Source organism: Muscardinus avellanarius (assembly GCF_963383645.1).
Source record: "Muscardinus avellanarius genome assembly, chromosome: 5".
NCBI lineage: Eukaryota > Metazoa > Chordata > Mammalia > Rodentia > Gliridae > Muscardinus > Muscardinus avellanarius.
In genome coordinates this window covers 141337141-141365065 of record NC_137790.1, presented here as the reverse complement: position 1 = coordinate 141365065, position 27925 = coordinate 141337141, and the positions used below count along the sequence as shown (strand labels likewise).

At 53.2% G+C, this 27925-nt stretch overlaps 2 protein-coding genes across 2 annotated transcripts in view; one reads left to right on the top strand and one right to left on the bottom strand.

Annotated features, from left to right (window-relative positions):
• The window catches only part of INKA1 (inka box actin regulator 1), a gene marked incomplete at both ends in the record, with an annotated part of 74846 nt that overhangs the window by 41134 nt on the left and 5787 nt on the right, over positions 1–27925 (top strand). The window lies entirely within an intron of this gene.
• Positions 11504–26127, bottom strand: CDHR4 (cadherin related family member 4; the record flags this gene model as incomplete). The annotated part of the gene is made up of 18 exons (XM_080696653.1): positions 26070–26127; positions 25640–25824; positions 25362–25524; positions 25196–25287; positions 23830–23940; positions 22959–23062; positions 22636–22772; positions 22168–22351; positions 21920–22073; positions 21652–21745; positions 18751–18954; positions 18532–18671; positions 17313–17463; positions 17010–17230; positions 16720–16862; positions 16271–16327; positions 15959–16172; positions 11504–11662 (listed from the first exon to the last, which is right to left on the bottom strand). The coding sequence occupies exons 1-18, from the start codon at positions 26116–26118 to the stop codon at positions 11504–11506; spliced, it is 2562 nt and encodes an 853-aa protein (XP_080552779.1). The 5' UTR covers positions 26119–26127.

The window sequence follows — 27925 nt, the reverse complement described above, 5'->3', positions numbered from 1 at the left end:
TGTGTGTGTGTGTGTGTGTGTGTGTGTGTGATGAGTATGGAACTGGAGGTTGAACCCAGTCGCAGAATCTCTGAGCTGCAGCCCAACAGTTTCACTACGTTACCACACACTGGTCTCTAACCTACACTTCTATCTGGGCTCCCAAATCCTACACTACAGCCACGAGCCCTCACCCTCAACAGCTAAACTCCGAGTTTGGGGGGGGGGTTGGTGCGAAGGGCTGCACCCAGAGGCATTCTACCTCCAAGCTCCACTCCTAGCCCTTTGTGCCTCTGGTTTGGAACCAAGGTCTCCGTAGGTGGCTGAGGGCGCCCCCCTCGTTAGGGGGGAGCAGGGAGGTAGCACATCCGCGGGCTGAGGGGGGGCTTGGTGCCCACCCGAGTCACAGTCACTCAGGAGACCCGGGCAGACATCCACACTCCAGTCCGGCCTGGCAACTCAGTGAGGTTGACCGAGAAGCAGCGGCAGAGCGCTGGCCGAGCACGCACGGCCCCTGGGCTCTACCCCCAGTGGCCTTTTTTTAAGAAGCCACAAACCATTTTGTAAAAGCTATAAACACAGGAAAAGGAATCTGGATATACATGAAAACACTAACAGTGAAATTATAGATGATCCTTTATTTTTCTTGCTTACTAGTGACTATATATTACTTATATCTTTAAATAGCAGCTTTATTGAGATTGACTAACACATCACATAATTCAGTATTACAATATACAATTCCGTGGTTCTTAGTATAGTCACACATATGTGCAAACACCACAGTTTGAGAACACTGTCAGCACCCCAAGAGCAACCCTGCCCTGTGCTCGTCACCGTCTTCCTCTACCACCTCCACTTCCCACAGGAGCGCTGGAGGACTGCCCGGCCGCGGCAGCCTGCCCTGCACGCGTGCTCACGTGGAATCCCACAGACGCGCCTCTGCACTGGGCTCTGCGTCTCAGCCCTACTGCGTAACGCGCCGCGCGTGCAGATCGTCTTGACTCTGCTCATCGGCTAACACGCTCTGGGCTGCTTTCCTTAGTCACTCTTTGAGTACGTGTGCATGGTGCTGGGGATTGAAACCAGGGGCACTGTACCTCCAAGCCACACCCCCCCAGCCCTATTTTATTTTTTGTTTTGAAACTTGCTAAGTTGCTGAGAGCCTTGCAAAAGTGCTGAGCTCAAACCTGTACTCCTCCTGTTTCTGCCTCCGGTGCGGGGAATAGACACGCACAACACTGGCCCCTTTAGCTGTATGAATAATGCCGTTATAACGCTCTTGCACACACAGGCTCAAAGCCAGCCTCTGAAGCATGCGTTTGTAGGGTTTCCTATGCATGTTTCTGGTTTGTTCTTTTTGGTACTAAGGATTGAAACTAGGGTATTCTACCTATGATCGACGCCCTCTGCCTTTTTTATTTTTCATTTTCAAGGAGTCACACTAAGTTGCATAGGGTCTTGCTAAGTTGTTGAGCCTCGAACCTCTAATCCTCCTGCCTCAGTACATGCAGCACCATGCCTGGCTTTCGTTTCTATTTGATAGACACCTAGGAGAGGGATTGTTAGGTCATACGGTAACTCTTTATTTAACCATTTAAAGAACTGCCAAGCAGGGTAGAGGCCTATTAATCCTAGCCACTCCAGAGGCTGAAGCCAGAGGCTCACCAAGACTGAGGCTAGCCTCGGAAACTCCATCTAGGATAAAAAAAGGGCTGGAGCCGGGCGTGGTGGCACACGCTTACCATCCCAGCATTTGGGAGGCTGAAACAGGAGGATTGCGGTTCGAGGACAGCCTCGGCTACTTAGTGAGGCCCCTGGCGACTCAGTGAGACCCTGTTTCAAAATAAATAAAAAATAGGGCGGAGGGTGTTGCTCAGAGGGAGGTGGAATGCTCCTGGGCTCCATCCCCAGCGCTGAAAAAAAATTTTAGATCTGAGGAGTCGAGTCCTAGGCCCCTTCCCCTAATCCACTCTTTTGTATACTGAAGGGAGAGAAATAAATGAGCTAAATCTGCAAATAAAACTTTTATAGACGAGACCAGAAGCAATTTCCTCCCCCGGCGATGGAACCCAGGGGCACTGGACCTCCGAGCTACAGCCCCAGCCCTTTGGTGGTACTGGGGGTGGAAGCCCGGGGGTTTCTACCTCTGGGCTACACTCAGGGTCTCGCTAAGTTGCCGAGAGCCTCACTCAGTAGCCGAGGCTGGCTTCGAACCTGTGTGATCCTCCCGTCTCAGCCTCCCAAGCTCAGGGATTACAAGCGTGGCCACCACGCCCGGCCTCTAATTTTTATTTTTATTCTTTATCTTGAAACAGGGTCTCACTGAGCTGCAGAGGACCTCATTACATAGTAGCTGAGGCCATCTGCGAACCGCAATCCTCCTGTCTCGGTCTCCCAAACGCTGGGATTACACGCACGCGCCCCTACGCCCAGCTAGGAGCAGATGTTTTAAGCACTCAACAAAAGTGTCTAGTGGGGATCCAACATTTCAGCGAACACCAAAACTTATTTATAATACCCTTACACTGGAGCAGCTTCAAATCACAGCGGCAGTTAAGACACTCTTGGTCCATCGCCCTTTTTGCTTTTTTTTTTTTTGGTGTGTGTGGGGGGTACTGGAAATGGAACCCAGGGGCTACCCCAGGACTATATACTCCCAGAACTATTTTATATTTTATTTGGAAACAGGGTGTCACTAAGTTGCTGAGAGCCTCACTCAGTATCTGAAGCTGGCTTCGAACCTGTGCGATCCCGTGCGATCCTCCCGTCTCAGCCTCCCAAGCTCAGGGATTACAAGCATGCACCACCACGCCCGGCCTTTTTGCTTTTTTTTTTTTTTTTTTTTGTAGTACTGGGGTGGAACCCAGAGGCTTTTCTACCTCCGGGCTATACTCCCAGCCTATTTTATATTTTTTATTTGGAAACAGGGTCTCACTAAGTTGCTGAGAGCCTCACTCAGAAGCGGAGGCTGGCTTCAAACCTGTGCGATCCTCCCGTCTCAGCCTCCCAAGCGCGGGGATTACAGGTGTGCCCACCGCGCCCGGCACCTTTCTGCCTTTTTGATGTGTGTGTGAGAGACACCGCGGATTAAACCCATGACCTCCCATATGCCAGGCAAAGGGTCTACCACTGAGCTACGCCCTCAGCCCTGATCTATCATCTTCCACAAAAGGGCCAAAATATCTTGGATTTTCCCAGCCAAACTCCATTACTCAAACCCTACAAGAGAAGCAGAGTGAGAATCCGGGCTCCAAATCAACGCAAGGCCAGGCATGGTGGTGGCGCCCGTGACCCCGGCACCTGGGAGCGGAGACGGAGCTGCAGGCTCGAGGCCAGCCTCAGCATCGCCAGAGCCCTCAGCAATTTGGTGAGTGCTATTCCGGCAGTGCAGCTCAGAATTAGTGTGTCTCTGGGTTCCACTACCACAAAATACATTAATACGAGGCAGTGAGTGACACGTGCCTATCAATCCCAGCTACTCACGAGGCCAAAGCAAGTTTGAGGCCAGCCCGAGCGATTAAGACCCCGTCTCAAAATAAAAAGTAAAAGGGCTGCAACCATCCATGGTTGCACATGCCTGTAATCCCAGTACTTGGGAGGCCAAGACAGGAGGACTGTGGGTTCGAGGCCAGCCTCAGCAACTTAGCGAGGACCTCAGCAACTTAGTTAAACTGTTTCAAAATAAAAAATAAAATAGCCAGGCGTGGTGGCACACACTTGTAATCCTTGCATTTGGGAGGCTGAGACAGGAGGATCGCACAGGTTTGAAGCCAGCCTCAACTACTTAGTGAGGGTCTCGGCAACTTAGCAAGAAAGACCCTGTTTCCAAATAAAATAGAAAAAAATAGGTCTGGGAGTGTAGCTCGGAGGCAGAAAAGTCCCTGGGTTCCACCCCCAGTGCCACCAAAAAATTTTTAAATAAATAAATAATAAAATAGCGAAGGGAATGGGGTGGGAATTGGGTAAGATGTATGACTACAATGCACCAATAAAAAATTAAAAAATAAATAAATAAAATAAAATAGGGCTGGGGGAGTTGAGCTTGTTGGCACACACCTGTAATCCTAGTACATGGGAGACTGAGCTAGGAGGATCACAAGGACAGCCTCAGCAACCTAGCAAGACTCTGTTTCAAAACAAAAACTAAAAAGGGCTGGAGATTAGCCGGGCGTGGTGGCGCACGCTTGTAATCCCAGCACTTGGGAATCCCAGCACAGGAGGATCGCGCAGGTTCGAAGCCAGCCTCGGCTATTCAGTGAGGCTCTCAGCAACTTAGTGAGACCCAGTTTCCAAATAAAATATGTTCCACCCCCAGTACCACCAAAAAAAGAAAAAAAGGCTAGAGATGTAACTCAGAGGTAAAGTGCCACTGGTTCAATCCCAGTACCAGTACCCCCCCTCAAAAAAGGGGTGGGGGTAGAGATGCAGCTCAGTGGTAAAGCACTTACCTAGGATGCGCCACACGAGATTCAATCCCCAGTACTGAGGGAAAAACTTTTCCAGTGCGAACTCACAGACTGCATGCCACAAACCCACGATGCTCAGCTGCTCCCCTGCCAGAGCAGAGCCGGAGAGGGCCGAGAGCCCGACCCAGCTCTGCCCAGCTCTGCTCCTTGCAGCCAGGGCAGCAACGGCTCATTTCGCAACAGCCCAAGCCCCACCAAGACAAGGGCCCGAAGCATCAGCACCCAGCGGCGTGCTCGCCCAACACATTTTTTTTCTTTTTGGTGGTTCTGGGGTTCCCCGAAACCCTTCTACCTCCAGGCTATACTCCCAGACCTATTTGCTTATACTTTTTTATTTGGAAACAGGGTCTCTTAAGCATGGGGATTACAAGTGTGCACCACCAACGCCTTTTCTAAGAGCCAGAACTGGCAATTTAGCAGGAAGGACACAGACCCCGCAGCCCTTCGGAGCCGCAGAGCTGAGTGTTCAGGCAGTTAGGTCTGCCCTCTGAGCAGTTCTCAGGACACGCCTGCCTTCACCACGCACTAGCATCCCTGCAAGCACATACCCAAGCACACCGCATGGTGGTGCGCGCCTGGAATCTCAGTCCTTGGAGGCTAAGACAGGAGGACCAGAGGCTCAAGGCCACCATCAGCTAATTAGCACACCCTATTTTAAAGCAAAATATAAGGACAAGGGATGTACCTCAGAAGTAGAATGCCTCGGGTGTGATTCCCAGAACCACACACACACACCACAAAAGCAAGCACTGCAGAAGTAGGAGTGAGAGACCCGTGACCACCAAGTCCACATTTCTAACCACCCTTCCCCTTCCATTTCCTTGCTTACAGAGGGGGTTTGCAGTTCTCACAAATTTAGTACATCTTTAGTAACAACGGGTCCTCATCTATTACGGGCAGGTGCCAAAAAACACATTAAGAAAGAGGTGAGCCAGGCATGGTGGCACATTCCTGTAATCCCGTACTGGGGAGGCTGAGCCACGAGGATCAAAGGTGCCAGCCCAGCTAGCCTCAGCAGCTGAGACCCTGTTCCAAAAGAAGCCAGGAGTGGCAGCCCCTACTTATTATTTCCAGTACATGGAAGGCTGAGACAGGAGAATCGCAGGTTCACAGCCAGCCTCAGCAGTTTAGGAAGACCTGCTTCAAACTAAAAACCAGAACAGGACTAGGACTGTAGCTCAGAGGTAGAATGCCCCTAAGTTCAATCCACACACACACACACACACACACACACACACACACACACACACACACACAACTAAATAAATAGGGCTGGGGGATAGCTTAGAGGTAGAATGCCCTTGGGTTAAATTCCTGTACCAAAAAAATAAAATTAAAAATTAAAAAATTTGTAAAGTACAGTCTTTGCCAGAATAGGTATGGGCCTACTAAAAGAAACAAAAATTTTTTAAAATATTCATTTATTTTTCCATACCGCAGATGGAAGCCAAGGGCACTCTTCCACTGAGCTCTATCCCTGCCCTTATTTCATAGAAGCCAGGGGCATCCTACCTCTACGCTACACTCCTAGCCCTATTTTACTTTTGTTTGAAAACAGGGTCCCACTAATGAGAATCTCGCTATTTGCTGAGGCTGGAACCTACAAGCCTCCTGTCTCCGCTTCCCTACTGGGATTACAAGTGTGCACCACCATGCCCTGCTTTTTTTTTTTTTGGTACTGGGGATGGAACCCAGAGGCATTCTACTTCTGAGCTCCACCTCTAGTCCAATTTTTTATTCTTTATTTTGAAACAGAGACTCTCACTGAGTTGCAAAGGGCCTAAGTAGCTGAGGCTGGCCACTAACTGCGATCCTCTTGTCTTAGCCTCCCAAGGGATTACAAGCATGAGCCACCACACCCAGTGTTTATTTATTTATTTTTTGAGATACTGAGGGTGGAACCCAGGAACACTGTACCTCGGAGCTACACCTCCAGCTCTATTTTTTTGGCCATTTTTTTTTTAAACAGGGTCTCATTGAGTTGCAAAGTGCTGGGATTACAAGCGTGTACCACCACGCCCTGCCTCTTTATTTTGAAACAGGATCGAGGGCCTCACTAAGTAGCTGAGGCTGGCCACAAACCTGCAATCCTCCTGTCTCAGCCTATGAAGTACTGGGATGACAGGGGTGAACCACCAGCCCGGCTCCCAGTTTTTATATTAAGATGGGTGAATCTTCTAAATTGCTGAACCACACCTGGCCCATAAATTGTGTGTGTGTGTGTTGCTGGGGATTGAACCCAGAGGTACTCTACCTCTGAGCTATGCCTTCATTCCTTTTTATTTCTTATTTTAAATCAGGGCCTCATTAAATTGCAGAGGCTGGCTGTGAACCTGCGATCCCCGTCTTAGCCTCCCAAGTACTGATGTTACAGACATGACCCACTGCACCTAGTAACAAATTATTTGTGTGTGTGTGTGTGTGTGTGTGTGTGTGTGTGTGTGTGTGAGAGAGAGAGAGAGAGAGACAGACAGACAGACAGACAGACACCAACACCGACACCGACCTAGGGGCCTTCTACCTCTGGGCTATACCCCCAGCTCTATTTTGTATTTTATTTGGAAATAGCCTCTCACTAATTTGCTGAGGCTGACTTCAAACCTGTGATCATCCTGTCTCTGCCATCCAAGCACTGTAATTACAGGTATGCACCACCACATCCTGCTTTAAATTATTCTTAAAAAGCAAATATTCTAAGCATGGTAGCACATGCCTGTAATCATATTGGGGGGCTGAGACAGTAAGGTCTCAGGCTTAAAGCCAGCTTCGGCAATTTAGCAAGGCTCTCAGCGACTTACTCAGCCAGAAGAGGCAGAAGGTCGGCTTCAGCAACTTAGCTAGACCCTCAGCAACTTAGTGAGATCCTGTTTCAAAATATAATAGAGCTGGGGGTGTAGAATAGCCCTGGGTTCATCCCCAGTACCACACACAAAAAGAGCAAATATTACTTCATTGTTTAAGGGCCATGATGTCACTGCACATTAAAAGGAAGGAAGAATCCCCAGGGGCTGAAATGTTTGAAGGGTGTAGATTCCAGATAAAAGAGATGAAGGCGAAGGAATAGGGCATCCCAAAGAGGGACAAGGTCATGGAATTCAGCAGGTGACAGGACTGTAGATCAGTAGTAAGTATGGAGCATCAAGCAAACCATTCAGTTAATGGAGTTAAAGCCTGGGGACGTGGGCTGGAGCTAGCTGGGCAGCGGCGCCCAAGTCCACATCAGAACATCACATCTTATCCCACAAGCCTGCCAGAGTTCCTAATGTCAGCATAGGTTCTTCAGAGCCTCTGGAGCCTATCTGCTGCCCAAAACAATTAAAAGTGTTCAAGTTTAAAGGTGAAGTATGATGCTGGGTGTGGTCCCCACCTTGGGAGGCGGGGACGGGGACAGGAGGATCGCACGGGTTCGAAGCCAGCCTCAGCTAGTTAGTGAGGCTCTCAGCAACTTAGTGAGACCCTGTTGCCAAATAAAATAGAAAATGGGTCTGGGAGTATAGCCCAGAGGTAGAAAGCCTCTGGGTTCCACCCCCAGTCCCACCAAATAAGTAAGTAAGTAAGTAAATAAATAAATAAAGGTGAAGTATGAGCTGGACGTGGTGGGCACGCTTGTAATCCCCGCGCTTGGGAGGCTGAGACAGGAGGATCGCGCAGGTTCGAAGTCAGCCTCAGCTACTTAGTGAGGCTCTCAGCAACTTAGTGAGACCCTGTTGTCAAATAAAATAGAAAATGGGTCTGGGAGTATAGCCGGAGGTAGAAGGCCCCAGGCTCCACCCCAGGGCCACACAAAGACAAACTGAAGCCCATGAGGGCTCTAACAAGTCTCACCTATCTGATCCTGAGAACACCAGCAAAGAAGGACTGCTGTTAGTTACCTTTGGGTAACTAACTGAATCAAGTATTCGCAAGGCAAAATGGTGCAGGCCCATGATCCCAGCATCTGGAAAGTTGGGAAGAAGAATCACAGGTTGGAGGCAGATTCAACAACCTGTTTCACAATAAAAAAAAAAAAAAAAAAATAAGAGGCTTGGGGAGCCAGGTGTGGTGCCACATGCCTGTAATCCCAGTACTTTGGAGGCTGAGACTGAATCACAGGTTCCAGGCTAGCCTCAGAGACTTACCAAGGCCCTCAGCAACTTAGCAAGATCCTGCTTCAAAGTAAAAAATAAAACTGGGGCCAGGCGTGGTGGTGCACGCTTGTAATCCCAGTACTTTGGAGGCTGAGACAAGAGGATCACAGGTTCGCAGCCAGCCTCAGCTACTTAGTGAGACTCTCTGCAACTTAAGGAGACCCTGTTTCAAAATAAAAAATGAAAAATAGGCGCGGTGGCTCACACTTGTAATCCCAGTACTTGGGAGGCTGAGACAGGAGGATTGTGCAGGTTTGAAGCCAGCCTCAGCTACTTAGGCTTTCAGCGACTTAGTGAGACCCTGTTTCCAAATAAAAAAGCATAAAATAGGTCTGGGAGTATAGCCCGGAGGTAGAAAAGCCCCTGGGTTCCACCCCCAGTTCCAAAAAGAAAGAAAGAATAAAAAATGGGGTTTGGGATGTAACTCAGAGGCAGAATGCCCCTGGGTTCAACCCCCAACATCACAATTAAAAAGAGCATTAAGGGAAGGGGGAGGCTTCACTGGGAGGATTTTGAGAAGCTCGTAATATTTATCTCCCTCCTTTTCCTTTCTTTCTTTTTTTTTTTTTTTTTTTTGGTGGTACTGGGGTTCCTGGAAGCCCTTCTACCTCCGGGCTACACTCCCAGACCTATTTTTGCATTTTTATTTGGAAACAGGGTCTCCTAAGCCAGCGCGCGTGGCTGGCTTCGAACCTGCGCGATCCTCCTGTCTCTGCCTCCCAAGCGCGGGGATTACAAGCGTGCACCACCACACCCGGCTCCTTTTCCTTTCTTTTCAAGAAATACCCAAAGAACTGGTCTTACCAAGACAGAAACTTGCTAAAGATTCAAAAAAATGGTCCTGTGGAGAACAAGCAAAGAAATAAAGACCCCTCAATTTCTTTTCAGTCTCAGGAGAGCAGCAACAAGTGCCTGTCTCCTCTGCTTTCAGTATCTGCTTTCCAAAAGGATCTCCTGCCAAAGAGCTGGTTTCTTCCAAAATGAAACATTCCAGAGTGATAAGATCCTAAAAGAAGCGCACAAGGAATCACCACTTGACCTTTCAGCCATCTCACGCAGGCTTTGCAGGGCCACACACAAGATGCCTGGGTGCAGAGGCCAAGCGGCCACAAGCAAAGGAAAAGGTACTATGAGGAGACTCCCCAACCTAGTGAGGCATGTTTCAAAACAAAAATTTTGCCAGGCATTGTGGCCCACACCTGTAATCCCAGTACCGAGGCTGAGACAGAAGGATCACAGGTTCACTGCCACCCTCAGCACTGACTGAGGCTCTCAGCAAATTAGCAAGACCCCATTCCAAATTAAAAATAAAACAGGGCTGGGGGGCATAGGCAGAATATCCCTAGGTTCAATCCCCAGCACCACAAAGAAAAAATAAAATAAAATGGGCTAAGTGTGGAGCTTGAAAGTAGAATGCTCCTAGGTTCAATCCCTAGTGCCACAAAAGAGAGAGAGAGATGTTTTGTTGTAGTAGTCTGAATTCTTTTTAGATTTGCACACACTGCCTGAGATGGCCAACATTACCTCCCTCTCAGTAAAGAGACCTGACAGTCTGTTTTCATCAAATACACTTAGTACAGTTAAAAACTAATTTGAGCTGGATGTGGTGGCACAGGTTTGTAATCCCAGTACTTGGGAAGGAGACACAGGAGGATCGCAGGTTCTCAGCCAGCCTCAGCTACATAGTGAGGCCCTCCGCTACTTAGTGAGACCCTGACTAAACATAAAAAAATAAAATAAAATAGGGCTAGGGGTGTAGCCCAGAGGTAGAATGCCGCTGAGTTCAATCCTCCAGCACGTTCGATCGCGTGCAAACACGCGCGCGCGCGCGCACACACACACACACACACACACACACGCACACACGGGCCAAATAGGTACTTCAAGACCATTCACAACAAAAGCAGGTTTCGCTTCTTTTTCCATTTCTAGCGTACTTCTAATATCGCCTTTGCATTCTAATCAAGGTGGGGTATCTGTCTGGGAGATAAAAAAATTAATCTCGTCATCACCATAATAATCCCTTTCTCTTTAAAACCACGTACTCCAAAAAGTGCTGGCTGCGCTGCAAAGAAAGTATGCCCCCACTTCACATTCTGGCATCACGATTTTAGCAAGCCCTTCGCCTGGAGGCGAACCGTGAGCTCAGGGGCGCACGCCGGGCTCCGGGGCGGCGGCGGCGGAGCGGGCAGAGGTCCCGCCGGCCGCGGCCGTCGCCGGGTCTGGTCCCGGCCGGGTCGCCTGCGCGAGGGCTGTGTCCGTGCACCCCGAGCGGCGCGCCCGCGGCCCGCCGACCAGGCTCGGGCACGGCCGGCCCGACTCCGAGGCTCCCGCGGCGCCGCCGGGCCCCGCCGCCCGTCCCCCGCTCCCTCCCCGCGGGCGCCAGGCGGGTCTGCGGCCCGGCTCGTCACTCACCCGCCCGGCCCGGGCAGCGGGCGCCCGCGGCTCCCCACGGGAGCTGGGCCCCCCGGGGCTCCAGGCTTCGGCCCGCCCCTGGCAGGCAGCGCAGGCGGCTGAGCCTCGCAGCAGCGGCCCGCACCGGCCGCTAGGTCCAGCTCCCGGCGCTGCCCACTGGGTACCGATCAACAACAAGATGGCGGCCAGCCGAGGGGGCGGGGGCCGGGCGTCATAGTAACCGGGACGGCGAAGAGCCCGCCCCCAGCCGGACGCTCCCCAATCAGCAGCCTCCCGGCCGGCTCCGGGCGCGGCGCCCCGCGCTGACCGGCCGGCGCGCCCGTCAGTCAGAGCCCGCCTCCCGGCCGCGCGGAGCGTGGGGCACGTGACTGTGACGGGGGCCGCGCCTGCGCGCCGTTCTCCGCGGGCCGGAGGCGGACTTCTGCTGGGATTCCGAGGCCCGGGCGCCCTCGGCCTCCGCCTGCGCCGCCGCCGGCGCCGAGCCCGCAGCATTTTGACATCTGGCGCGTACCCTTAGGGGCTGTCAATGATGTGCTTTCGTTTTCGTTGCCGCCCACCCTGAGGGGCCGCCGTCGACCCGGGCTCCCCGGCGAGGAGACTGAGGCGCAGCAGGGCGGCCGGGTCAAGGTCACTCCGCCTCTGGAAGTGGAGGCGCGGGTCTTGCTCCTCCTCCTGTCTCCAGGGTAGAAAGAGCCTCTTCTCAGCGCCGCCCATCTTTCTGCCCAGGTGCAGCTACCTCCGCGGCCTCCGCCCACAGCCCTCGCTTGTTCTGCCTGAAGCCAAGTCCCCAGCGCGAGCCCTGGCCGCATCCAGCCGCCCTCGCCTCTGCCCCGACCATCTGAAAGCATCTCTGGGCTGTCACGACCTCTGAATGCCATGAACATGGGTCGTCTCTTGTTCTCACAAAGCATCTAACCCCAGGCTTGGCTTCAAGGTCAGGATACCAGCTGCAGCTCGCTTCCACACCTAAAGGTCCCAACCAGTAACTCTGTGACTTTTGAGCCTTGGTTGCCCTATCTGTAAAACGAGGATAAAAGTCAAGCTTCTCAGAGGTGCAGAGGGAATGAGTTACTAGAGCAGTCCAAGTCCTCAGAAGAAATCCAGCTATGGCTGCTTTAAGGTTGCTGGACCTGAGGCCTGCTCCAGCATTCACTTTTGTGAGAATCTGTAAGAGTTTTCCCCAGCCGGGCGTGGTGGCGCACGCTTGTAATCCCAGCATTCGGGAGGCTGAGACTGAAGGATCGCAGTTCGCGTACAGCCTCAGCTACTTAGGCCCTCCGTAACTCAGTGAGACCCTGTTTCAAAATAAAGAATAAAAAATAGGGCACGGGGTGTAACCTGGAGGTAGAATGCCCCTGGGTTCCATCCCCAGACCTGCAAAAGAGTTTTTCCCACACAAGGCACTCAGTGGTTTCCTGGGGTCTGGGAATATCCTAACTGGCTCAGGAAAGATGGTCCGGTGCACAGGCTTGAGTAGAGGGAGAAGGCTGAGATGATGTGGGGATACCACAGTCAGGGCTGACAGTCTGCGGTCTGTCTGATGCCAGGATGGGTGTCAGGAAGGAGTCAATGGCCTCCTGCAAGTTACCGTAGGGGCTTCAGCTCAGCTCAGCTCAGGACAGGGAGAGCTGAGGGCCAAGGCTAGGAAGAATGGAAACACCCCTCAGAAAGGGGCTTTTTTTGGTTTTGTTTTCGGTACTGGGGATGGAACCCAGGGGCTTTCTACCTGCAAGCGACACCCCCAGCCCTACTTTTTTTTTTTTTTTTTTTTTTTTTTTGTGGTACTGGGGTTCTTGGAAACCCTTCTACCTCTGGGCTACACTCCCAGACCTATTTTATACTTTTATTTTATTTTTGGAAACAGGGTCTCTTAAGCCAGCATAGCTGGCTTCGAAACTGTGTGATCCTCCTGTCTCCGCCTCCCAAGCTAGGTGATTACAAGCATGCGCCACCACGCCCGGCTCCAGCCCTTCTTTTTATTCTTTACTTTGAAATAGGGTCTCACTGAGTTGCAAAGGGCCTCACTAAGTAGTATCTAAGGCTGTCCACGAACCGCCGATCCTCCTGTCTCAGCATCCGGAAAGATAGGATTACACCACCATGGCGGGCTCAGGAAGGGGCTTTCATGAGCCCCTCCAGGGCCAGCCATGCATATGTTTCTCATGCCCGCACCATCCCTCAACCCACTGCAAAAGTTTCAGATCCTTACCAATAAAACCTCTACTTTGCCAGGTGAGGTGGTGCACACTTGTAATCCCAGCATTCAGGAGGCTGAGACCGGAGGATCGTGGTTCACAGACAGCCTCAGCTATTTAGTGTGGTCCTCTGCAACACAGTGAGACCGGTTTCAAAATAAAGAATTAAAAAAAAAAATAGGGCAGGTGGTGTAGCTGGGAGGTCAAATGCCCCTGAGTTCCATCCCAAACCCACAAAAAAGAAAGAAAAAAAAAAGAAAGAAAAAATAGGGCTGGGGGTGTAGCTCGAAGGTAGAATGCCCCTGGGTTCCATCCCCAGTACCGTAAAAAGAGAGAAAAAAGCAAGAGTATCCTCCTCTTGGTGGGAAAATTAAGCAGCTTGCCTCTGAGGGCACAGAACAGCTGGAGGCCCCACAGTCACTGACAAAGATGACACAACTGTAATCCCAGCGTTTAGGAGGCTGAGACAGGAGGATCACAGGTTCATGGCCAGCCTCAGCAACTTAGGCCCTCTGCGACTTAGTGAGACTGTTTTATTTGGTGGTGGTACTGGGGATGCAGACCTTTTTTTTCTTTTTTCTTTTTTTTTTTTTAAACAGGGTCTCTTAAAACAGAGAGGCTGGCTTCGAACCTGCGATCCTCCTATCTCCGCCTCCCACGCGTGGGGATTACAAGCCTGCACCACCATGCCCGGCTTTTTTTTTTTTCTTTTTAATTTTAAAACAGAGTTTCACTGCCGGGCGTGGTGGCGCACGCTTGTAATCCCCACGCTTAGGAGGCGGAGACAGGAGGATCGCACAGGTTCAAAGCCAGCCTCGCTGGCTTAAGAGACCCTGTTTCCAAATAAAAATATAAAAATAGGTCTGGGAGCGTAGCCCAGAGGTAGAAGGGTTTCCGGGAACCCCAGTACCACTAAATAAATAAATAAATATAAATATATAAATAAATAAATAAAAATTTTAAAAAGGCTGATGGTGTAGCTTGGAGGTAGAAAACCCCCGGGGTTCAATCCCCAGTACCAAAATAAAGTAAAAAGAAAAAAAAGGCAGAGTTAAGTGTGGTGGCACACATTTGTAATCCCAGTACTCGGGAGGCTGAGACAGGAGGATTGTAGGTACTTGGCCAGCCTCAGCTACTTAGTGAGGCCCTCTTTCAGAAATAAAAAAGAGGGCTGGGTTCAAATCCCAGTAAACACAAAAAAATTAAAAAATTAAAAGCCAGAGGCTGGGTGTGGTGGTACACGCTTGTAATACCAGCATTCTGGAAGCAGAGACTGGAGGATTGTGGTTTGCGAACAGCCCTGGGTTTCATCCCCAGTAACTGCAAATAAAATAAAATAAAAGCCAGGCTTGGTGTCCTTGGGTTCAATCCCTAATACCACAAAGAAATACAAACAAACAAACAGGCTCTTAGGTCTGTGGAGTATCAGTCAGACCAACATCCAATGCTTCTTTGTAGAAAAATAGCCAGCCGGGTGTGGTGGCTCACACTTCAGATCCCAGGAGGATCTGGGTTCCCTGGCTCCCTCAGCTACTTAGTGAGGTCCTTTGTAACTTGGTGAGACCTTGTTTCAAAATAAAGAATAGAAAATAGGGCTGGGGCGGTAGCTTAGAGATAGAATGCCCCTGGGTTCCATCTCTAATACTGTAAATATTAATTAATTAGTTAATTAATAGTAAAAAAAAAAATAGGCTGGGGTATGGCTCAAAGTTGAATGCCCCTGGGTTCTATCCCCAGTACCACAAAAAAGAAAAAGAAAAAAAATAGCCTTTCCTCTCCCTCAGCTGTGCCCACAGTGTAGCACTTTCTCCAAGCCAGAACAAGGAAGCACGCAGAGCTGCTCCCACAGCAGATGACAGTGTGGGGCTTTTCTCTTTGTGATTTTGTTTATTTTTTAATCAGCTTGAAAACACATCCCCTGATTATGTGGCAAAGTCCCACACATAGCGAAGCTGAAGCCGCGAGGCTGCCTTCAGAGCCAGCGCCGGGCTCCTGTGAGCGTGTTGAACAGGGTGTCTCTGTCTGTACCTGAGCGCAGGGCACCAGGGGAGAGAGGGGCCCTGCTGGCCTCAGCAGAACTTCTCCTTCCCCAGGGGTTAGGGAATACACTCGAGGACCTTCGGGGTGACCCCTCTTCTGCTGCGTACAACTTGGCCCTCCCTCCCTCCTCTGCCAGTTCCCTGAGGTCTGACTCAGATGCGCGGTAAGCCGCCTTGATTCTCCAAAGCAAGATGCCAGCTCCCCTATGGCCAGCACCAGGGTGCTCTGCCCCAGTTCACGGGGGACTTCCCCCTCACTACCGCCCTCCCTCCATGGCAGGTCTGAGTCATCTCCTGGTGCCACCAGCGTCAAAAAAAACTTGGCTTTGGGAGGCTGAGACCTGGAGGATCTCAGTTCTCGGACAGCCTCAGCTACTTAGTGAGGCCCTCTGCAACTCAGTGAGACCCGGTTTCAAAATAGAGAATTAAAAAAAAAAAAAAATAGGGCAGGGGGTGTAGCTTGGAGGTCAAATGCCCCTGGGTTCCCTCCCCAGACCCACAAAAAAAAAAAAAAAAAATTGGCTGAAAGGTGAGTGTGGGTGAGAGCAGACCCCGTTCAGCAAAAAAAATAAATAAAGATGAAGAAACACCAAGGTGGGGTGAGGAGAGGTGGGAACGCGGTGGGCGAGGGGAGGGGGACTCACGGGCGTCCTGGACTCTGTCATCCAAACGCTGCTGTGGAGGAGAACGAGGTGCCGGGAGTTGGACCCTGCGTGGAGGGGCCAGGAGCCCACCGGCCTCGCATCCTGAGCCGCTGACAGGGATAGCCGTTCACCAGCAGGGGGCAGGCTGGGCGGGGGCAGGCTGGGCGGGGCCAGGGAGGACCCGTCCCCACTACTCAGTATGGTCCGTCCATGTACCAGGCTCGAGACACTGCTGAGGTCTGGGCACAGCTCCATCCTTGGGGCTTCCAAGAACCCCTCAGTGGGTTCTTCCTTTCCCTGGATGCTGGGGCAAGGTAGGAAGAGGAGTAGGGATAAGGCCCGGGCCCCCGCCCAGGCTTAGGAGGGGGCTCCTGGGCATCAAGGCACGCAGAGGGGACCGACCTGTTTAGCAGCAGAGCCTGGGCTGGTCTACTTGGCACCTGCAGCACCTGGGTCAACCTGAAATGTCAGGAGAGGACCAAGAAGTGAGGGCCACAGGCCTGTGGCACCAGGAACTAGTGCCTTCATCCATCCCTCTATATCGGGCACAGCCGACTTTCACTGTGCCACCCACAGAGCTATCCCACTTTGCCTGTGCACACAGGAATTTAGTCTACAGAAGCGGGGCAGGTTTGGGGTGGTGGGCAGGGGTCCAGAATAGGGGTACCCTGGTGGCCGGCTGACTCAGGCCCCGGGGGTGCTCTGAAGGCAGCCCTAGGTGGGGTGGCAGCAGCCCTCCTCCGTACCCTGTCTGTCCACGGTTTGAGCGTGCTCATCAAGTCCTGGCGGCAGCGCCAAGCCCAGCAGGACCCACAGCTGCCGGGGCAGGACGCACACGTGTGGGAACCTACCCCCGGAGCAGCCAGCAGAGGAGCCAGCCCAGGGCCAAGAGCAGGAGGGCACCCGTCACCGTCAGCACCACCACAAACCAGGGCGCTGGCTGCCAGAAGGACTCGGTGCCTGTCACGAGCAGGGGAGCCATCGCAGAAGACACCTGGAAGGGGGGCCACGGCCTCACTGCTGGCCACGGCCAGGGCCCCCACCCTGATTTGCCTCACAACAACCTGGCCTCCCCTCTTCCACCTGCACAGCCGTCTCTCCACCCTTCATGTTGGCTCCCCAGCCCCTGAGGCCCCCTCACCGTGGTCCTGGGGGTGCTGGGGGCCGCTGTGCTGGCCCTCCAGGGAGCCAGATGCACAATGACGGTGGCTGTGGTGCTGAGGTGGGGGGCAAAGGGGCCCGCGTCAGCCACACGGATCAGTAGCTCGCTGGTGCGGGGCTGCCCCAGCCAAGGAAGCCCTGACATCGGGTCGCTGTGCACCAGGACGGCCCCTTGCAGTCTGAACCGGCTATGCCTGTTCCCTGAAAGCAGAGTGGCAGGAAGGGAACCACGGCCACTGTGGCCAGCCCCTCACCCACGGCTGGCGCCCCCCAGCAACCGTACCTCCCACAATGCTATAGGAGAAGGCCAGCCGCTGCGGCTCCTGGGGAATCCGGCACAAGACCTCTGCCACCTCCACGCTACGGCCCAGGAAAGTGTAGATGGTGAGCTCCTGGAATGGGGGCTCACACTCGGGGGCATGGTCATTCACATCCTGCAGAAAGGCCACCAGGTTATGCCCCAAGCCCCCAAACCCCCAGGCCAGCCCCTCTGCCCATCCACCTTAGCCAGAGCCAGGCACCAGGCAGCTGGTTCCAGTGCTTTCCACAGTAAGGCCCTGCCCCTCCAGACCACCCATGGGAGAGACTGACTCGCGGTGCAGAAGAGCAAAAGGTCAAAGGGCATTATTTTTTGTACTGGGAATTGAACGCAGGGGCATTCTACCTCCAAGCTACACCCCCAGCCTTCATTACTTTTTTTTTCCAGTACTGAAAATGAAACCCAAGGGCATTCCACCTATGAGCTACACCTCAGGGCTATTTTTTAGTCTTTTTATTTTTTTTATTTTTATTATTATTATTAGTGTGTGTGTGTGTGGTACTAGGGTTTCTGGAAACCCTTCTACCTCCGGGCTACACTTCCAGACTTATTTTTTTACTTTTTTTATTTGGAAACGGTCTCTTAAGCCAGCGCGCTGGCTTGGAACCTGCGTGATCCTCCTGTCTCCGCCTCCCAAGTGCGGGGATTACAAGTGTGCGTCACCATGTTCGGCTTCTTTTTATTTTTTGAAACAGGGTCTCACTGAGTTTCGGAAGGCCTTGCTATGTAACTGAGGCTGTCCACAAACTGCAGTCCTCCAGTCTCTGCCTCCCAAATGCTGGGATTACAAGAGTGCACCACCATGCTTGGCCCTTGTTACTTTAATTTTTATTTATTTATTTATTTATTTTTGCAGGTCTGGGGATGGAACCCAGGGGCATTCGGCATCCGAGCTACACCCCCTGCCCTGTTTTTTATTCTTTATTTTGAAACTGGGTCTCACTGAGTTGCAGAGGGCCTCACTAAGTAGCTGAAGCTGTCCATGAACTGTGATCCTCGGGTCTCAGCCTCCCCAATGCTGGGATTACAAGCATGTGCCACCACACCCGGCTCCCTTGTTACTTTTAATTTTGGAACAGGACCTCACTAAATTGCTGAGGGTGGCCTCGAACCTGCCGTCCTCCTGTCTCAGTACTGGGATTACAGGTGTATCACTATGTCCAAAGCTTCAGGGTTCACTTGCCTCAACCTCGATGGTAATGGTGCAGGAGCCTGAGCGGCGGCGGGTGGGAGCCCAGTCTTGGCCATGGTCGATCAGCAGGATGGGGAGCCTGTACAGCCTCTGCTGCTCATAATCCAAGGGCCCCAGGAGGAGCACCTCTCCTAGAGGGGCGGCCATGGCTTCAGCATGCAGGTTCAACCCCGGCCCCACTTCTCCATCCCATCCCTGGGCTGGAAGTACCACTGAGGCGGTCCACAGCAAAGATGGAGGGGCCCCCGGAGGCGTGGAACTCAATGCTGTTGTGGGGGTAATCCCGATCGGTGCCAGCCACGGAGCCCAGCAGAGTGAGGGGCCCTGCATCCTCGCGAACCCGGAACGTGCGTGGGGTACAGGCTGGGGGGTACTCATTGACGGGTGTCACCATCACCAGTATTGGCACCTCGGCTGGGGGCCATTTGGTGGTCAGGGAGCTGGCCTGGGGGCCCAGCCCTGCCCTAGGGGTCTGAGGAAGGGGACATGGCCCCTGCCCTGGGCTCTAAGGAGGGAGAGGGTCGAACAGGAAGGAAGACAGTAGCTCTCCCAGTTGGAGGCTGAGAGAGACATGCTGGCCTTGGTGGTTCGTCTCCCTCCCTCCCTTCTTTTTTCAGTACTGAAAATTGACCCAGGGAAGCCAGGTGTGATGGCACATGCCTATAATCCTAGCATTTGGAAGGCTGAGACAGGAGGATCGCAGTTCAAGGACAGCCTCAGCTACTTAGTGAGGCCCTCTGCAACTCAGTGAGACCCTGTTTCAAAATAAAGAATAAAAAAAAAAAAAAATAGGGCAGTGGGTGTAGCTCGGAGGTTGAATGCCCAGACCCGCAAAAAAAAGAAATAAAGAAGAAGGAAGGAAGGAAGGAAGGAAGGAAGGAAATTGACCCAGGGACACTTTAAGTGGAAGGGGGCCATGTACTACTGATCCGCACCGCCAGCCCCTCTTTTACTGTTTATCGGCATTTAGGCTTGAAGTGGGGGCACTCTACCTCCAAACTACACCCCCAGCTTAACTTAAAATTTTTTGAGATATTGGGGATTGAACCCAAGGGCATTCTTCCTCCAAGCTTTATCCCCAGCCCTATTTTTTATTCTTTTGTGCTACTGGGAATGGAAGACAGGAACATTCTACCTCCGGACTACACAACAGCCTATTTTTCCTTTTTTCTTTTGAAACAGGGTCTCACTGAGTTGCAAAGAGCCTCACTAAGTAGCTGAGGCTGTCCACAAACTGGGATCCTCCTGTCTCAGCCTCCCGAATGCTAGGATTACAAGCATGTGCCACCATGCCCGGCTTATTCTTTTTTTTTTTTTTTTTTTTTTTGCAGTTCTGGGGATGGAACCCAGGGGCATTTGGCCTCCAAGCTATACCCCCTGACCTATTTTTTTTATTCTTTATTTTGAAACCAGGTCTCACTGAGTTGCAGAGGGCTGAACTAAGTAGCTGAGGCTGTCCGTGAACCACGATCCTCTGGTCTCAGCCTCCCGAATGCTGGGATTACAAGCATGCGCCACCACACCCGGCTTTTTTTTTGTTTGTGGTACTGGGGTTCCTGGAAACCCTTCTACATCCTGGCTACACTCCCAGACCTATTTATTTATTTATTTATTTATTTATTTATTTATGGGTTTGGGGATGGAACACAGAGGCATTTGACCTCCGAGCTACATCCCCTGACCTATTTTTTATTCTTTATTTGAAACAGGGTCTCACTAAGTTGCAGAGGGCTGAACTAAGTAGCTGAGGCTGGCTTCGAACCTGTGCGAGCCTCCTGTCTCGGCCTCCGAAGCGCTGTGATTACAAGAGTGCCCTACCACACCCGGCTCCCAGACCTATTTTTATACTTTTTTAAATTTTGAAACAGGGTCTCTTAAGCCAGCGCAGCTGGCTTCGAACCTGCGCGATCCTCCTGTCTCTGCCTCCCAAGCGTGGCGATTACAAGCGTGCGACACCACGCCCGGCTTATTCTTTATTTTGAAACAGGGTCTCACTGAGTTGCAGAGGGCCTCACTAAGTAGCTGAGGCTGTCCACGAACCTGCGATCCTCCTGTCTCAGCCTGCCAAGTACTGAGATTACAAGTGTGCGCCACCACGACTGGCAACTTAATTTAGAAACGGTCTCGCTAAACTTCCAAGGGTCTTACTAAGTTATTGAGGCTGGCCTCAAACCTGGGGTTCTGTCTCAGCCTCCTGTACTGGGATTATACACATGAACCACTGGCCCAGCTCAGGTTTTGTTTTTGTTTTGGTTTTTGGTTTTTGGTGGTGGTTGTGGTACTAGGGGTTGAATGCAGGGGCATTCTGCCTCTGAGCTACACCCCAACTCTATTTTTTACTTTGAAACAGGGCCTCACTAAGTTGCTAAGTTTGGTTTCGGGCCTTGGATCCTCCCAGTCAGCCTCCCGAGCATTGACTGGGATCGCAGGAGTATGCTACACCTGCCTCTAGCCCAGGTTCTGTGCTAAGGCATGGCCTCAGCTGAGTCTGATGGCACGTGCCTGTCATTGCAGCGCTTGAGAGGTGAGACAGGAGGATCGAAGGTTCGCAGCCAGCCTCAGCAGCTTAGTGAGGCTCTCAGCAATGTAGTGAGACCCGGTTTCTAAATAAGAAATAAAATAGCATTGGGGGTGTAGCTCAGATGTAGAATGCCCCTGGATTCAATTCCCAGTAACATTAAAAAAGAGAAAAAGATCCAGGCGTGGTGGCACACGCTTGTAATCCCCACGCTTTTGAGGCTGAGACAGGAGGATCGCACAGGTTCGAAGCCAGCCTTAGTTACTTAGTGAGGCTCTCAGCAACTTAGTGAGACCCTGTTTCCAAATAAAATATAAAATGGGTCTGGGAGTATAACCTGGAAGCAGAAAGCCTCTGGGTTCCACCCCCAGTACCACCAAAAATAAATAAATAAAAAGATAAAAAAGAAAAAGAGTCTTGCTAGGTTGTCCAGGCTGGCCTTGAGTTCGCAGTCCTCCTGCCTCCGTCTCTGGAGTGGCTGGATTACAGGCTTGAACCACTGTACCCAACTTGCCCTGGCGGTTTCTGAGTGAGGAGGGATGCCTGTGTCTGGGGGGGGGGGCGCACCCTGCATACTAAGGATGGTCACTCACTGGTCATCCGGGGCTGACCATCGTCGAGCACCAGGATGGAGGCGGCATGCTGGAAACAGGCCCCAGGACTGTCACAGTCCAGAGTGGCGTTCACCTGCCAGAGGGTGCAGAGAGAGAGGCCAGCCGGGGCATCCACAGATAGCCCATCCTGGTCCTGTTTGCAGACGTGCAACAGATGGACGCAGGGACCACCCCCAACTCAGTGCCCGCATGCACACCCACTCCTGCCTGGCCCAAGCACCCTGCACGTGGTTCTGGCGGTGAGCACCTCGAGGACTCGGTCTTGCAGGGAGAAGCTGGCAGGGCTGTGAGGGCTGTGGAACCAGAGCTGGTACTCCAGGGCGGTGCCAGCGGAGTCCGGGTCGCTGCAAGCGAGGGTGTCCAGCACGGTGCCCACGGGGGTGGTCTCAGGGATCTGAGTTCTGGGAGTGGAGGGCGGAGGCGAGCAGGAGTGTGGCCGGGCTCTGAGCCACGGGTCTCGCCCCAGCAGCCAGGGCAGGGCTCCCACATACTCACACGAGGAGAGCTGGGAGGCAGCGTGGGGGCCAGTGGTTGGTGGACGGGACAGTCACTGTCAGGTCCAGCACGGCGCCAGCCTGAGGCTGGAGCAGCTCGAAGGCTTTCACCTGCAGTCTCGTGACCCCGAGGCCTCGGGCGCCAGCCAATTCTAGGGGCGCGGTGGTGCGGACCACCCCGTCGGCTGGGCAGGGTGGGCAGGTGGGGAAGCGGAGCTCAGTCAGCCCCTCCCTCGGCTCAGTCATGGTCCCCCTTCCATGTGGCCTCCCCACTGGGGGAAGGCAGCTGATCCTGGCCACTTCTGCCTCCTCCTCCGAGATCAGGTCCTCAGCCGGACCTGGTCCCATCTCGGCCTTCTGACTCTGGCTTCTTTTCTCAGAAGGCAAGGCGGTGCTAGGATACCCCTGGGCCAGCCCCAGAGGGAGCCAGGTACCCGACCTCCGCCTTGGCCACCGCCTCGGCCCTTACCGCGTCCGACGGAGTAGAGCGGGCTGGGCACCGGGGAGGTGATTTCATAGCGCAAGTCGATGCCCGTAGCCTGGACCTGGACCACCTCGCTCCCGGGGGTCATGCTCTGAGACACCGTGATGTTCTGGGCCTTCTGTCTGCACCCAAAGTGGAGTACTGATTCCTCCTGCTCCTGCCCTTCCCTGGTCAGTGGGCTCCTCCCTGGGGCTTTCCTCCCAGCCCAGCTGCAACGCTGCAGCAGCCCCACACCCTCCCCTGGTCCCCGTCCCCAGCCCCGCGGCCCAGCCCCACGCCCCAGTCTTCCTGGGGTAGAGGAGCCTTACAGGAAGGAGACGTGGCTGGCAGGCACAGGCAGAACCTTCACCAGCAGCCTCCCTTGGCAGCTTTGGCCTTGCCCAAAGGACACTGAGATCTGCAGCTGGAAGACCTAGGGACACGCAGGGGCACCCAGGACGGGAGTGGGCAGTGACGTGTCCACCTCTGTCTCTGCGGTCCCTCAAGACCTCCACAAGGAAGCACCACATTCGCCCCGTCCGTGCCCGCCCTCTGCTGACAAGCACGCCTCTGAACCCTACACCGTTGGGACATAAATTCTTCTGCGAGGTTGCAAACAGCTCAGGAAAGTGTGCCGTCTAAGTCATTCGCAATGTTAATTATCAGCTTGGAGTCGCCAAGAGCCAGTTACAAAGAGGTGGAGATTTTTAAAGAGGAAACTGTCTCATCTCCTCATTCAGAACTTTACTCAGAACTTCCTCTGAAAGTGTGATGCCATAAACACTCCTTTCCGCTAGAGGGCCCTTTCTTTCTTTTTATCTTTCTTTTTTTCTTTCTTTCTTTTTCTTTTTTTTTTTTTTTTGGTGGTACTGAGGATGGACCCCTTCTCCGGGCTACACTCCCAGACCTATTTTATATTTTTATTTGGAAACAGGGTCTAAGCCAGTGCGGCTGGCTTGGAACCTGGTGATCCTCCTGTCTCCGCCTCCCAAGCGGGGTGGGGGGATTACAAGCGTGCCCACCATGCCGGGCGACCTTTTGTCTTTCTGGAGCTCCATAGCCAAGCGCGGGGCCCAGCCAATGCGAAAGGACAGCCGCAGGGAGGCCGGTGTGAGAGGCAGCAGTCGCTGAGGAGCCCTGGAGGCCACCAGCCGTTTCCGGACGGCCCATTGGTTTGTCCAGCTCCCAAGCCATGCTCACCTTTGGAGCCTGGCCCCTGAGGCCCTGGGATGGCGCCTGCAGCCAGCCGTGCTCATTGATGGAGAAAGGTCCGGGGAAGTATGGAGGGTCTTGGGCACTGATAATGTTCATCTGACAAAACAGAGGGGCTAGTGGCTGTATCCAGCCCTTCCAGCATCCTTCAACAGCCCAACAGCCCTGCCAGCCCACACCATGCCTGCCGCTGCTTCTTGCCCAAACCTAGACTGGCTTCCTGCCCTGGGCTGCCAGCCCTGGTCCCCATCCTTAGTCCCTTTTGCTTTAAAACCAATTCCTTTTGCCGGGCGTGGTGGTGCACGCTTATAATCCCCGCACTTGGGAGGCGGAGACAGGAGGATCGTGCAGGTTCGAAGCCAGCCACGCTGGCTTAGGAGACCCTGTTTCCAAAAAATAAAAAAATAGATCTGGGAGTGTAGCCCAGTGGTAGAAGGGCTTCCAGGAACCCCAGTACCACCAAAAAAAAAAAAAAAGCCGGGTGTGGGCGTGGTGGCGCACGCTTGTAATCCCGGCGCTTGGGAGGCTGAGACAGGAGGATCGCACAGGTTCGAAGCCAGCCTCAGCTACTTAGTGAGGCTTTCAGCAACTTAGTGAGACCCTGTTTTCAAATAAAATATAAAATAGGTCTGGGAGTATAGCCCGGAGGTAGAAAGCCTCTGGGTTCCACCCCCAGTACCACAAAAAAAAAAAAAAAAAACCAATTCCTTTTTTTTTTTTTTTTTTTTTTTTGGGTGCTGGGATGGAACCCAGGGGCATTCTACCTTTGAGCTACATCCACAGCCCTGTTTTTTTTTTATTCTTTATTTTGAAACAGGGTCTCACTGAGTTGCAGAGGCCTCACTAAGTAGCTGAGGCTGGCTGTGAACCACGATCTTCCTGTCTCAGCCTCCCAAATGCTACGACTACAAGCATGCGCCACCACACCCGGCTTTATATTTCATTTTTGGATTACAAAAGTGATGAAAATTGTCAGAGAGAACTCAGAGCACATGGGGGACCTGAAAGAGCTCAGCCCTCAGCTGCGCCCTGGAGCGGCCCTTCTCCCTGGGGCCAGGGCGCGGCATGCTCTCCCCAAAGTGTGCATCCAGCCGGGTGTGGCGGGCACGCCTGTAATCCGTAATCCCCGCGCTTGGGAGGCGGAGACAGGAGGATGGCGCAGGTTCAAAGCCAGCCTCAGACAGGAGTGTAGCCCAAGGGGAGAAGGCCCCTGGGTTCCATCTCCAGTACCACAAAAGAAAAAAAAAGTGCATCAGGAGGAGGCTCAGCTGTGGCCGCCCGGCCAGGCAGGTCTGAGCACACCCCTCCATGTCCCTCTCGTCCCGTCACCCACCACTGCCTGCGCTCGGCTCACCTGGGCTCCCCGGACTTCCAGGCCTGGGAGTAGCAGCGTGTACAGCCGGGCCCCAGGTGTGACTGTCTCTGGCACCTGGATCGTGTCCCCAGCTGGCCAGAGAGAGGGTCAGGGAGGCTCTGCTCAGGCCGCCTGCCCACCCCCCGGCCGCTGCCCTGGGCCTCACCTGGGCTGGCGAACCGACCGGTGCACTGGACACGGCCAGGGCTCCGCAGCACGTCCACATAGAGCGGGCCCCTCAGCACGTACGTGCCGCAGGTGTACAGCAGCTGCAGCTCGTAGTGGTTCACCGCGAGCGCGTCCAGCCGAGCCGAGCTGCTCAGGGTCACCTGTGGGGCAGGCGGGGCCGTGGGGCCGAGGCTCTCTCCCTGCACCGCTTCTGGCTTGGGGCAACCTCAGGTCTGCCCTTGCGCCCCCGGCCCCCAGGGGTGCCCCTGACGCCACCTTGCCCACATAGGTCCCCTGCCACTTGGCCAGGCTGGGTGGGTTGAAGAAGGTGGAATGTGGTTTGACGCTCAGCAGGTCCAGGGTGGGCGTGTGGGAGGAGCAGTTGAAGGAGAAGGACTGAAGGACCGAGCCAGGGCCCAGGCGCTCCGAGACGTTGATGAACCAGGGCAGGCCCTGCAGGGCTGTGTGCCACAGACAGCTCAGGCCGGGGCCGCGCTCCAGCACAGAAGCACCCTTTGCCTGCAGGGCCTGGCCAGATCTTGATCGCCAAATCGGACATTTCACCGTTGGCCCAGGAAGCAGCCCAGATGAGGTCAGAGGCTCGGGCTCCTACTCGAACTCTTTCCAGGTTCTCCCCAGACCCCTACCCCCCTGGCCAGGACCTCAAGGGAAACGGGGGCTCCCTCCCCATCCACCAGCTCCTCACCAGAGACAACCAGCGCCAGAAGGAGCGCCACCGGCCTGAGCAGCAGCATGGCGGCCTGAAGAGACGGCGAGGCGGCCCACCCGTTGCCAGGCCAGCGGCTCCAACACACTGGGCAGGCAGGTGTCCCGGTCTCCGGCCCCGCCCGCCTGCTGACTGAGCGCCACAGCTCTGGCAGGCCTCCAGGAGACCCGGAAGCTGCTCTCCACGTCCCCATATGCTCCCCTGTTCATCTCCATAGCCCCGTGGGACGATGTGGGGCGGAGGAGACTTACCGCTGTCCTTGGAGACAGCAAGCACACCAGTTAAACATTATCAGCTACAAAATCTCTCAAAAGGGGCCCACAGCACGTTTATAAGCCCAGTGCTCTGCAGGCTGAGACAGGAGGATCCAGAGCGAGGCTCTCAGCAACCTAGTGAGACTCGGTTTCAAACTAGACATGAACTACGTCTGGGGGGTGTGGCTCAAGGTAAAATACCCTGCGCTACATCCCAATGACACACGCACACACGCGCACACACATGCTGTCTACATTCAACCTGCAAATGGAGCCCTTCACGTAGAAGTGAAGCAGCGGTCCCTGTGCTGTTATCAGCTGGAGCGCACAGGCTGACTCCAGGCCCTGCTGGACTTCACCTGGGTATGAGTTGCACGTCTGTCTTCAGGTCTTAACATTTGTTCAGATATATCTTTGAGATTTTTCCGTTCCATTTCTTGTATTTACATTATATATCTTTGCTGTGGGAGGGTACTGGGGATTGAATGGGGGGGGGTTCTACCACTAAGCTACATTCCCTATTTTATTATTTATTTATTTTTTACAGTATTGGAGATGGAACCCAGGGGCATTCTACTTCTGGCTGCACCTCCAGCCCTACTTTTTATTCTTTATTTGGAAACAGGGTCTCACTGAGTTGCAAAGGGCTTCACTAAGTAGCTGAGGCTGTGCGTGAACCGTGATCCTGTCTCAGCCTCCCAAATGCTGGGATTACAAGCGTGCGCCACCACGCCCGGCTTATTTTTTATTCTTTCTTTATTTATTTATTTATTTTTCTTGGTGGTACTTATCGTCCCCCAAGACTTCGACCCGCAGGGGCTTAGAGAACAACACAGACACCTCTTCAGCTGAAATATGAATTCTTCTTTAATGGATCCTTAATATGTCTCAATAATATGTCTCTTCTTCTTCCTTCTTTATGCGTACAGCAAGCACAATATATATCAGCATCAAAATCCCTCCCTCTATTCCCTACCAACCCCAAGCTTCCCACAGCTAGGGCATGCACACTTCTGACTTTCTAATAGGCAGGCTGGTGGTAGCACGAGGTGCTGCGTCACTGATCATTCTGCAGGCACGTAGCATGGCACACTGCGCATGCTCAAGGAGACGTCCATCTTGTGAGTCTCATGACTTGGCTGCAAGCCTAGGCGCCATCTTGAATCCACGCTGGCAACAAGCCTGGGTGCCATCTCGGTCCAGCCGAGTGGGCCCCGACAGGTACTAGGGGTGGAACCCAGGGGCTTCCTACCTCTGGGCTATACTCCCAGACCTATTTTATATTTTATTTGGAAACAGGGTCTCACTAATGATAAGTAAAATAAAAAATTAATGCGAGTAAAATAAAAAATAAGTGAGTACGGCGGAGTGTGAAAAACACGAGAGAGGTCCGGTACACATGGCATATAAAGTTTTAATGGCACGGCTCTCCCGGGGATCAGGGCGAGGCACCGTGGGGCCCGCGCGCCTGTCCGAAGCTTGAGGAGGCGGGCTCTCCTTTTCAAGGTATGCATCTCACGAGAGGAGGGTTTACTCGCGGGAACGCCCAATTCTCGCGGGGGTTTCAGCCCCTCCCTTGCC